At 43.3% G+C, this 12,230-nt stretch overlaps 1 protein-coding gene across 1 annotated transcript in view; it reads right to left on the bottom strand.

Annotated features, from left to right (window-relative positions):
• Positions 1–11,566, bottom strand: part of GPAT3 (glycerol-3-phosphate acyltransferase 3) — a 73,321-nt gene extending 61,755 nt beyond the window's left edge. Inside the window, exons 1-2 of the mRNA XM_012447061.3 lie at positions 10,920–11,566; positions 486–552 (exon numbers count right to left, since the gene is read on the bottom strand). Of these exons, the coding sequence (XP_012302484.1) occupies positions 486–552; positions 10,920–11,060 (208 nt within the window). The 5' untranslated portion in view covers positions 11,061–11,566. The remainder of the gene's footprint in view (positions 1–485; positions 553–10,919) is intronic.
• Positions 11,567–12,230: the final 664 nt, after the last annotated feature.

Raw genomic sequence — 12,230 nt, 5'->3', positions numbered from 1 at the left:
GCAGTCTCAACTTCCAAGGTTCAAGTGATCCTCCCACCTCAGCCCAACCCCAAGTAGCTGGCACTATAAGTGCACACCACCATGTCCAGGTAATTTTTGTATTTTCTGTAGAGATGGGATTTCACCATGTTGACCAAGCTGGTCTTGAACTCCTGAGCCCAAGCAATCTGCCTGCCTCAGCCACCCAAAGTGCTGGGATTACAGGCATGAGCCACTGCACCTGGTCAAGCATGTTTCTTTATTTCAGGACTTTTCTGAGCCTTTATTAGTATGCAATAGTATTCTCCAAAAGGAAAGCATAGTCAGTTCCTAAACTTATTTTGCAAGAAATAAGTTCCTAAACTTATTTTGCAAGAAAATTATTTTTCATTTCGTGTATTACCAATTAGCCTTCAGCAGAAAAGAGTATTTTGAGGAACATACATTGAGAATCACATGTAAACCTACCCAATATGGTAACAATCATTATGAAAAGGAAGACTCACCAACAGAAGCAGAGTTTTTAAGAGTCGACTCCTTTGGGGCTCCTTTTTCAATTCGTATCGTCGCCCACTGTTCAAAAACAAGAAATATTAATTTAAACTGTCCCACGAACACAACATAAAGTACTTCAACCATGATTATACAGAAGTGAAATTACACATTAAGCTCTGGCAGTATCTGAACTAAAGAGATAACCCAGTGAATCTCTGATGTAGCAGTGTTCCAAGTCCCAAGTATACTTTTCGATCAGTTACTGATAATGCCCTAATAAAATGCGGAAAGGACAATATTTACCCTTTCTCAACTACCTCACACGCATCAGTCTCTTAATAAATTACTCCTTAAAAAGGCTGTGAAGCATGGGGGGCATGAGTACAGGTCATGGCATCAAGAACATCTGGGTTTGAAATTACTTATTTTCTATAGGCCTTCATTTCCTCATTGTAAAATCAGGATAACAGATCCTATCCCATAGGATTGCTGCCACATTAAACGAGATGACACATGTAAGGGCCTAACTGTAGGACATAAAGTGTAATGATTATTTTCACAACAAATTAGACATTCAGGGCTAAGGCACACTCAAAGATGCATCAGATATAGGCTTGCAGAAAGAGGCAGCATGGACTTAGAAAGCTGGAAAGGACTCGATGAAATCATTAACTAGAACACAATTGGCTCACGCCTGTAATCCCAGAACTTTGGGAGGCCAAGGCGGGCGCATCACTTGAGGTCAGGAGTTCAAGACTAGCCTGGCCAACATGGCGAAACCCCATCTCTACTAAAAACTACACAAATTAGCCAGGCATGGTAATCCATGCCTACAATCCTAGCTACTCTGGAGGCTGAAGCAGAATTGCTTGAACCTGGGAGGCAAAGGTTGCAGTGAGTGGAGATAGGGCCCCTGCACTCCAGCCTGGGTGACAGAGTGAGACTCTGTCTCAAAAAGAAGGAAAAAGAAATCATTAACTACAGAAAATCATCTGTCCACATGGTTACTTATGAAGATGCATAGGGAAAATGTTATGATTATGAAGATCTACAGATTTGAGGGAATTTAAGAACTGGAAAACAACTCTCGCTTTGTTTTGAATGTACCTAGGAGTATAAAGAAATGTACCCAAATGTAATATTTTTTTATTTTTTTCTCTATACGTGTTTTACACATTTCCCGAATTATTTATTATTAACATCGTAGTTTGAAAACTACTAGTGAACTTTTCAAGTCATCATTCTAGAGATTCCCAAGGGCTCTTATTCTCATTAGAAAATAAGCAATTAGGAGAGAGATCCAAGATGGCTGATGATTAGCAGCTCGGGCATGTACCTCCCAGTGAAAGCGCAAAGAACGAGAGGACGCCACACTTTCAGACGAATATTAGTTGCTCACGGACCACGAGATTCCCAGTGGAGGAGCTCCACGGGTCGCCAGGGCGACTCTTGTGGCCGGCGTGGCGGTTTTGCTGGTGCCTTAGCACGCCAGTTCTTGGTGCAGAGTCCGGATATTCCCGGGCAGAAAAGCACCATCAATCTTAACACCGCTCTTTTGGCCGGCTCAGTGGATTGCTCAGATTTCGGCGCAGGGAATCAACAAGTTGGACGTCAGAGACCCAGTTAGAAAGTCGGTAATTATAAAGACGACAGACGGACAAATATATAATGAAGGGAAGAAACCAGCGTAAGAAGGTAGAGAATACTCACAATCAGAATGCCTCTCCCTCTACAGGGGATTGCAATTCCTCATCAGTAACGGAACAACGCTTAATAGATTACACCTGTGTTCCAATAACAGAAGCAGGTTTCAAAACGTGGGTGATAAGAAACTTCTGTGAATTAAAAGAACTTGTTCTAACCCAATGCAAAGAAACTAAGAACCTTGAAAAAAGGTTTGACAAAATGTTAACGAGAATGGACAATTTAGAGAGGAATATAAGTGAATTGATGGAGCTGAAAAACACAACACGAGAACTTCGCGAAGCATGCACAAGTTTAAACAGTCGAATTGATCAAGCAGAAGGAAGGATATCAGAAGTCAAGGACCAGCTCAGTGAAATGAAACGAGAAGACAAGAATGGAGAAAAAAGGATGAAAAGGAATGAGCAAAGTCTCCAGGAAATATGGGACTATGTGAAAAGACCTAATTTACGTTTGATAGGTGTACCTGAATGTGATGAAGAGAATGAATCCAAGTTGGAAAATACTCTTCAGGATATCATTCAGGAAAATTTTCCCGACCTGGCAAGGCAGGGTAATATTCAACTCCAGGTAATACAGAGAACACCACAAAGATATTCTTCAAGAAGACCAACCCCAAGGCACATAATCGCCAGATTTATTAGGGTTGAAATGAAGGAGAAAATACTAAGAGCAGCCAGAGAGAAAAGTCAGGTTACCCATAAAGGGAAACCTATCAGACTTACAGCAGATCTCTCAGCAGAAACCCTACAAGCCAGAAAAGAGTGGGGACCAATATTTAACATCCTTAAAGAAAAGAACTTTCAACCCAGAATTTCCTATCCAGCCAAACTAAGCTTTATGAGCGAAGGAAAAATTAAATCTTTTGCGAACAAACAAGTACTTAGAGAGTTCACCACCACCAGGCCTGCTTTACAAGAGCTTCTGAAAGAAGCACTATACATATAAAGGAACAACCAATATCAGCCTTTCCAAAAATACATCAAAAAGCAAAGAACTTTAACACAATAAAAAATTTACATCAACTAATGGGCAAAACAGCCAGCTAGCATCAAATGCCGGTATTAAACTTATATATATTTTAATTGGATAAAAAGCCAAAACCCATCGGTATGCTGCATCCGGGCCCATCTTACATGCAACAATACACAAAGACTCAGAGAGAAGGAGGAAGATTTACCAATCAAACAGAGAGTAAAAATAAACTAATAAACAAAAAGCAGGAGATGCAATTCTCGCCTCTGATAAAGTAGACTTTAAAGCAACAAAGATCAAAAGAGGCAAAGAAGGACATTACATAATGGCAAAAGGATCAATGCAACAAGAAGAGCTAACGATTCTATAGATCAACGAGATAGAAAATTAACAAGGATATTCAGAACTTGAACTCAGACCCGGAACAAGTAAACTTAATAAACATTTATAGAACTCTCCACTTCAAATACACAAAACATACATTACTACCTCACACCTATTCCAAAGGTGACTATATAATTGGAAGTAAATCACTCCTCAGTAATCGCATAGCATTTCATAGGTTTAAATTAAATATTGGTTGGCTACTTGTTTGTTATCTTCTTCCCTTATTCCTTCCTGACTACATCATTAAGTATAATTATCAGTATAAAAGAGGTTTTCAATACCCATTACTAAATTGCATTCTAGCCTGAGCAAGAAAGCAATACTTCCATTCTCTCTCCCTCTTTCTTTTCCTTCTTCCTCCTCCCCATTCTCTCTCTCTCTTTCTCTTCCTTTTTCCTCCTTCCTATTCTCTCTCTCTCTCTCTAAAAAAAAAAAAAAGAAAATAAGCAATTAATATGATACCTAGAGGATTACATTTCAAAAGTTATCAATGTCTAAACTGACTAATTTAGGATGAGGGAAAAGGAGCAAAATATGCGGTAAAAAGGATTGTAATAATTATATTTGAACATAAGCACCCTTGAAGAGGCAGAGGCCAATTCTTTTTTTTTTTTTTTTTTGGAGACAGGGTCTTGCTGCTGCCTTGACCTCCTGACCTCAAGCAATCCTCCTACCTCAGCCTCCTGAGTAGCTGGGATCATAGGCCCACATCACCACTCCCAGCTAATTTTAGTATTTTTTGTACAAACTGGGTTTCACCTTGTCAACAAGACTGTACTCAAACTCCTGAGCTCAAGCAATCCACTGGCCTCAGCCTCCCAAAGTGCTGGGATTACAGGTATGAGCCACCATGTTCAGCCAGAGACAAATTTATTTATTTTTATTTTTTATTATTTATTTATTTATTGAGAAGTAGTTTTGCTCTTGTTGCCCAGGCTAGAGTGCAATGGTGTGATCTCGGCTCACTGCAACCTCTGCCTCCTGGGTTCAGGCAATTCTCCTGCCTCAGCCTCCCAAGTAGCTGGGACTACAGGCACCCACCACCATGCCTGGCTATTTTTTTTATTTTTAATAGAGTTGGGGTTTCACTATGTTGGCCAGGGTAGTCTCGAACTCCTGACCTCAGGTTATTCACCCTCCTCAGCCTCCCAAAGTGCTAGGATTACAGGTATGACCCACCACACCCAGCCCAGAGATAGATTTATTAATATGCCAAGTCAAAAACCTTAGTTATTACTAGACTCAAAAGAGTTTGTTGACTGGAGAGGTTAAAAAAATTTTCAAACAAATAAAAACATAACAGAGAGAGAATAAATAACCCAACACGTACATGAAGGTCAGGAAATAACGCGTGATATCTGACTACGTCAGAACCCCTGCAAAACAACCCACAGAGCCAAACAAGAACATGCCATTTGCACTTAGGGAACAGCCTATAAATAGAGGCCAATCTTTCCAGCTTCCAGTGACAAGTGACTAAATAATAAGACTCAGTCTTAATCTGATTGCATGCATCCTGTTATCTTTTGCAGATTTAGTGCAGGAGTTCTCAAACTCTGGACTAATACCACTCAGCTTTTCTCAACTGAGGTAACTGTTTGTTTCCATAGTATTTTATTTAAAGCTTTAGCACCTATTATCATTTGTAAGTAATCCACCCAAGATATGATTAAAATAAAATTTTGTAAACAATCAATCATGGTTAATCTCAGAGTCACCTTTTTTCATTGTGGGTGGGTGAGTTTATATTTTATACAAATGGTAGTTACCTTAGGCTAGAACTATTATTCCATGCTCATATGATGAAAAATGCTGGTATTCTGTGCCTATTGTGAGCTGAACTATGTCCCTCCAAAATTCATATATTAAAGCTCTAATCCCTAGTACCTCAGAATGTGGCTATATTTGCAGACAGAGTCTTTAAAGGGTGACTAAGTTAAAATAAAGCCCTTAGGGTAGGCCCTAATCCTATCTGACTGATGTCCTTGTAAGAAGAGAAAACTTGGACATGCAAATAGACACACAGGTTGTGAGCACAGAAAGGGCCATGTGAGGACACTACACCTTCTTGCTAGAAGGTGGCCACATGCAAGCCTAGGAGAGAGGCCTCAGAATGACGCTAAACCTGCCAACACCTAGATCTTGAACCTGTACCTTCCAGAACTGAGAAAATAAATTTCTGTTGTTTAGGCCACCAGTCTGTGGTACTTTTTTATGGCAACTCTAGCAAACTAATACAGTGACATTCCTCAAATAGCATGATGTGCTCGAAAGCATTCCATGTTTTGGCACCAGACAAGTTTCAGAATGCATTTCTCCTGAAATGATAGCTCTAAAGACCTATCCTACATAGCACAATCACTGTGTTAAGATAAGCAAATTTTAGGCCAGGCACAGTGGCTCATGCCTATAATCACAATACTTTGTGAGGCCAAGGCAGGAAGATCGCTTGAGCACAGAAGTTTGAGACCAACCTGGGCATCAGTGTGAAACCTTGTCTCTACAAAACAAACGTTTAAAATTAGCTGGGCCTGGTGATACACATCTGTGGTCCCAGCTACTCAGGAGGCTGAGGCGGGAGGATTGCTTGAGCCCAGGAGGTCAAGGCTCCAGTGACCTGTGATCATGCCACTGCACTCCAGGATGGGTGACAGGGAGACCCTGCCTCAAAAAAAAAAAAAAAAAAAAAAGATATGCAAATGTTAAGGTTGAAGAAGCAGACATTTAATGCCTAAGGGAATTTGCACTAGAAAACCCTTTTCTTCCATAGGTTAACTCTCCAGTGAACGTAAAAACATACCTGTGCCTTGCAGCTAGATAGATATACATTTGAATTGCAGTTCTGCCAATTCCTGACTTTAGCAATCATCTCAGACAAGAGACTTTAACGTCTTGGGGCATCAATTTCATCATCTCTAAAACAGGGACAAGGCCAGGCATGGTGGCTCATGCCAGTAATCTCAGCACTTTGGGAGGTTGAGGTGGGCAGATCACTTGAGGACAAGAGTTGGAGACCAGCCTGACCAACATAGTGAAACCCCGTCTGTAAGAAAATACAAAACTTAGCCAGGCATGGTGGCTTGTGCCTGTAATCCCAGCTACTCAGGAGGCTGAGGCAGGAGTATTGCTTGAATCTGGGAGGGGGAGGTTGCAGTAAGCTGATTGTGCCACTGCATTCCAGGCTGGGTGACACAGCAAGGCTCTGTCTCACAAAAAAAGAAATAAAATAAAAATAAAACAAGGACAATATCAAGGGTGGCTGTAAAGGCTGAAGGAGGCAATGTAGCTGCTGCCTCCAACACAAGAGGCACAAAGTCACCTCCTCCTCCCTATAGTCTACATTTTAGGCCCCCAAAATGGCCAGTTTTTTCCAGACCGTCAATGCCTCTCCCTATAAATTGCTATTTCTCTTTCACCATGCCAGCTTCTCTAGCCAATCAGACCAACCCAAATACAAAGACAGAATATCTCTTCTTGAGGTTCTGAGTCTCTTACAGGGGTATCTCGGAACACATCTGCCTCAAGGCATCACAAAAGAGATAGCTCTGTCAGCAAAAGGGTCCTCAAGTACAAAAGTGGCTTCTAACAACCCTCACTCTCTGCCCTACGAGGAAAGTTGAAAGACACTTATCAATCAAGTTCTCTTTCCACCTAATTTCCAAACCCTCTTAGAGGGAAAAAGGTAGCTCTCCAAAATTCACCAAAAAAAATGGCTTTAAGTCTAATTTTTTTTTTTTTTTGAGACTGAGTCTTTCTCTGTCACCCAGGTTGGAGTGCAGTGGCATGGCCTAGGCTCACTGTAGCTTCTGCCTCCCGGGTTCAAGCGATTCTCCTGCCTGAGCCACCTGAGTAGCTGCGATTACAGCTGCGCACCACCACTCTCAGCTAATTTTTGTATTTTTAGTAGAGATGGGTTTTCACCATGTTCGTCAGGTTGGTCTCAAATTCCTGATCGCAGGTGATCTGCCTGCCTCAGCTTCCCAAGGTGCTGGGATTACAGGTGTGATCCAGCCAAGTTTTACTTTTCATAATTTGTATTCCTGAAACAATATTTTAATTTTATTAAATATAAAGCGTAATATTAACGTACATACCCAACAAATTATTTTATATCCCTTGAAAATCACTGGCTTGGAGAATCACTAAACTTATTCTAAGCTAAATATTCAAGGCTCACCCTCGAGTATCTTGCCTATCAGTAACTTATGCATACATCTAGAGATACTCAGCAATGCAGAAGAAAGTATGAAGTAAGCACTCAATAAATGATTATTACTTGAACCAGTGAGTTAAGAAGGGGTCAGAGAAAAGCATAAAGCTCAGTGAGTTAACAAATAACAATTACCAAAATCACCAATTTAGAAGGTACCCTACACTCATTCCAACTTCTAGAATTTGAGTTTGTGGTCATGAGAAAGTCACTCATTGACAGTAAAATTTGACAAAGTAAACATATCATGGACAAAACTAAATGATCTTTTTAAATGATACATAAATTATAACCAAAGAAACTTGAGAAATATACAATTATGATCAGAGCCCAAAGAATATTCTTGGGAATGAAATGTAAAGAAAGAAACAACTAAATCAATTAAGAATTTACCAAAAAGTGATACAAGGGCTGGGCCTTGAATGGAATCTACAGAAAGGCAGGGTATTTGTCCAGCACTGAAGATGTTCTAATACTAAACATCAGCATAATACTTTAAGGAATTAGTTCTATAGTTGAGAAAAACAATCCACCATATTAACCCCAGTCTAAAAAAATGTCTTTGAAACATCTAACATTGGTCTAGTTGAAGGATGGAAGATCTTGGGTTACTGTTTCCTTCTCCTGTACCTAAAGCAGAAATCACTATGAGATCACAGTTCTTTTTCCTGATGAGCTCAGATGCTCCCAAACATAGGAGTTCCAGGCAGCCACAACCAACAAATTAGAGCTGGCTCACACAGTGAATCTATATTCAAATTCCACATACAGCAAGCATCTCTCTGACCTAATAACTTAGCATCAGCAAACAGGGTTGTTCCTTATGTGCCACCTACCTGGTTTCCAAGCTATCTCGTTTCTCCCACCAGAATTAGAAAACTGGCATTCTTGACAGTTTGACTGACAAGAAGTTCAGCTCTAGAGTTGTCCAGAAGGACAAAAATTAAAACCTATGGCTCTATCAAACTGAAAGTCAGATCCTGCACTGGAGATCATCCTATCAGTTACAATAATTTGCCAGCTGAGAGTAACTAGCTGGCCTCCCTCCTTAGCTGTTCCTTGAGTTACTAAAGCAAAACAGACAGGAGTGAGCCCCTGGAAGCCAGTAGGTGTGATTTTCCTTTATACTAATCTCACATGGGATATAAATTCCAAAAGACATTGCTGCATGGGAGAACATTTCAATGATTTCAGAGTGCAGAGAAAGAGGGAACACCAGTTAAAGAGAATCATCTTCTATGGGAAAGGATTCTGAAGAAGGTCTAATAGTAGGAGGCAGCTAAGAAATTCACAGCATAATGTGACCAAGCTCAGAATGTAAAGTCAGAAGAGTTTAAAACTGAGAAATAGCTGGGTGCAGTGGCTCACACCTATAATCCTAGCACTTTGGGAGGCTGAGGCAGGCAGATCATGAGGTCAGGAGTTCAAGACCAGCCTGGCCAACATGGTGAAACCCCATCTCTACTACAAATACAAAACTTAGCCGAGTGTGGTGGTAGGCGCCCATAGTCCCAGCTATTTGGGAGGCTGAGGCAGGAGGTGGAGGTTTCAGTGAGCCAAGATGGTGCCACTGCTCTCCAGCCTGGGTGGCAGAGCAAGACCCTGTCTCAAAAAAAAAAACAAAAAAACAGAAATAGCTCCCAAGTAGAAACAATATAATTTTAAAAACATGAGGGCTGAGGATGAAGAATCACATATAACTTCAAAGACCATGCAAAGGAACAGCCATAAACAAGGGTCAAGGGCAATAGAGGAGGTTAGCAGGTCCAAGACAGTATCCAGTGAGTTAGAGATGTATACCTGGGAGCCACCCAATTAGCTGAGGAAGAAGAGCAGATAAAGCCACATTTTGAGGGCAGAGAGAAAATAAGGTCATAAATATGGGAACCAAACTTATTAGAAGGCACTGTGAATGCTAGAATCTCAGTAATCGTATTATTCTTTAATAGCAGCAAACATTCATATAGCAGGTGCAGACAGCCTTCTAAGGTGCTTGACACATTTTAACTCATTTGGACAACCCTATGGAAATAGGAGTTATTGTTACTCCTATTTTATACATGAAGAACATGAGGCACAAGAGTAGATGACCTCCGTTAGGTCACATATTAAGAAACAGACCGCAATTTTGGTGTCAAATCTAAGCAAACCTGTATGCAGGGTCTCTACTCCTAACCACTAGGCTGTAGGGCCTCCTTCTCAGTTAAGACTACTGTTTCAGGCCAGGCATGGGGCTCACGCCTGTAATACCAGCACTTTGGGAGGGGAAGGCAAGAAGATTGCTTGAGGGCAGGAGTTCAAGACCAGCCTGGCCAAGATAGCAAAACCCTGTCTCTTATGTAAAAAAAAAATACATATATATTATTAAAATTTTTTTAAATAGTCCTGTTTGTAACACTTAATTCAAACAAACCACTGAACTCTGGCTCTCAGTTTCTCTGTCTGTAAAAGGGGGATAGCTCTTGCCCCCACCTACCCTACCCAGCCTTTTGACACTTAATAAAACCCTAAGAGTAAGCTCCAGTTGTTCTCTGCCAGGCCCTCTTCCATCTAACATTTTTCTTTGCAGAATTTGGAAACAGGAATGTAGGGAGACCTGAGGTCAAAGAATATATACCTTTTCAATGGCATTTCAAGTATTGTTGGTTAGATAAAATTTCCATGACTCCACTAAAATAAAATCAGATTTCTTTCTGCCATCCAGCAATTGGTCTTTTATCTTGGGCATAAATAAGAACATGATGCCTTTCTGAACAGGATGCCTGAGTACACAAAAGGACCTCTGAAACCTGGGGTTGTAAAAACTAGAGGGTGACGCTGCAACAGCACCGCATAATGGATACAAGCAAATCCTGATACAAAAAGTTAGTTGCATTGTTATTCTAATCAGTAAAATAATACTGATACTCCAGGAGTGGAGTGACTTTTTGCCTTCAACCAGAGGAACAGGGTAGTCCAGTGGTTTCAGCCTAGATCCCTCTAGCTCCGCGAAAGAAGCCGAGATGCTGCTTTTCGCACTACTGCGGACAAGGAACCGAAATTCACGCACGCATGCACAGGCGCACACACACAAACACCCCTGATCCGCGACCACCGACCTTGAGAACTGGACCCCCGCGTTCTCAGCCCGCAGTGGTGTGGGGCTGGCCGCATCCCTCCCGGTACTCACCTCTAAAGTTTTCACCAGGATCTTCATATAGATCTCGGAGATGCCCAGAGACACTCCGAAGACCGAAGGCAGAAGGATGAAGCCGAGAACCAGCGTCAGCCAGGTGGAAAGAATCTTCCCGGCCAGCTCTGCTCCCTCCATGGCTCGGCGCACCCACTCAGGAGAGGTCCGCAGTGGAGGGCCAAGCGCCACAGCAGTCCCTGTCCTCAGGCAGTCCCGCAGGAGCTCCGGGAGCAGAGAGCCGAGCTCGGCACTCACCTCGCAGAGGGGAAGAGAGGAAGGAAAAAAACTTTCAGGATTACGGCAATATCCTTCCTTCCTCCCGGGGCTCCTCCTCGCCCCTGCCGGTTAACTCTTTCTCCACTGGCGGCCCAGGTCTGGGCTGAAGCCGCCGCAGACCTGGGTAGCGCTAGCTAGAGGCCGGAGCTGCGGTGGAGCCCAGGGAAACCGCAGCGCTGGTAGAGCGCGCGGGCGCAGCCAGGAACACGACCCAACCGGTGCCTGATTTCCTCTGGGTGGCGATTGCGATAACTCAGCAGATGACTCACGGAGGCCCTTCCCGAGCCAGGATCCCTGCGGGAGCACAGCACTTTGGCACACCGGTCGCCAGCTGAGGGGGCACTGGGCCTCGGGCCGTGCTGGAGGCTGGCTGCGCTCGGGCGCCCAGCGCCCTATTTCTGCGCGCTGCCCTCACCCCGCCTCCTCCGTCACCCAACGGGGAAGCTCCGTGGCAGGACTTGGACCCGGAGCGCCGCAGCCTCCTGGGCGGCCTCCCTACTTTCCGGCGCCCCGCCTCCCCCAGCACTCAGCAAAGGTCCTTTCAGGAGGAGAATTTTCATCTGCAAAATGTTAATATTTTCTTCACCCGCAGATGAACTGCTGACGTATCTGGGACGCTTGAGAAGGTCTTGTTTGTGTGGATGTAAAACGACCTCTTGGGAGGGGCGTCCAAGGACTGGAAAATGCAGCGCGCACCCAGCAGCCGTGGGCGCCACTTAAGGCTCCCACACCTCCTTCCCGGACGGCCTACAGCTGTGGGGCTCAATCTTGCTTATCCCGAGAGTAGGAAGCTCTCTACACGGGTCGCCTAACCCATTCAGCCTCCATCTCCCTGGCACAGAAACCCTGCGGCTGAGTATGTGTCACTCCCTTCCTGGGGGAGGATTCCAACCACACCTTCCCCTACCTTTCAGCCAATACTGTCCGCGCTTAGGCGTAGCAGAAATGCCTGGTCAGCACAAGCCTTCATTCACCAAGCTGACACGCGCCTCCTGGGTATTCAGGCTCCTCGCCTCCACCGCGCCAGCCCTT

This window comes from Aotus nancymaae, unplaced genomic scaffold, assembly GCF_030222135.1.
Source record: "Aotus nancymaae isolate 86718 unplaced genomic scaffold, 86718_ANA_hifiasm-v0.15.2.pri h1tg000006l, whole genome shotgun sequence".
In the NCBI taxonomy this organism is placed as follows: Eukaryota; Metazoa; Chordata; class Mammalia; order Primates; family Aotidae; genus Aotus; species Aotus nancymaae.
The sequence above is the reverse complement of the archived record's forward strand: the minus strand, read 5'-3'. Positions and strand labels throughout refer to the sequence as shown.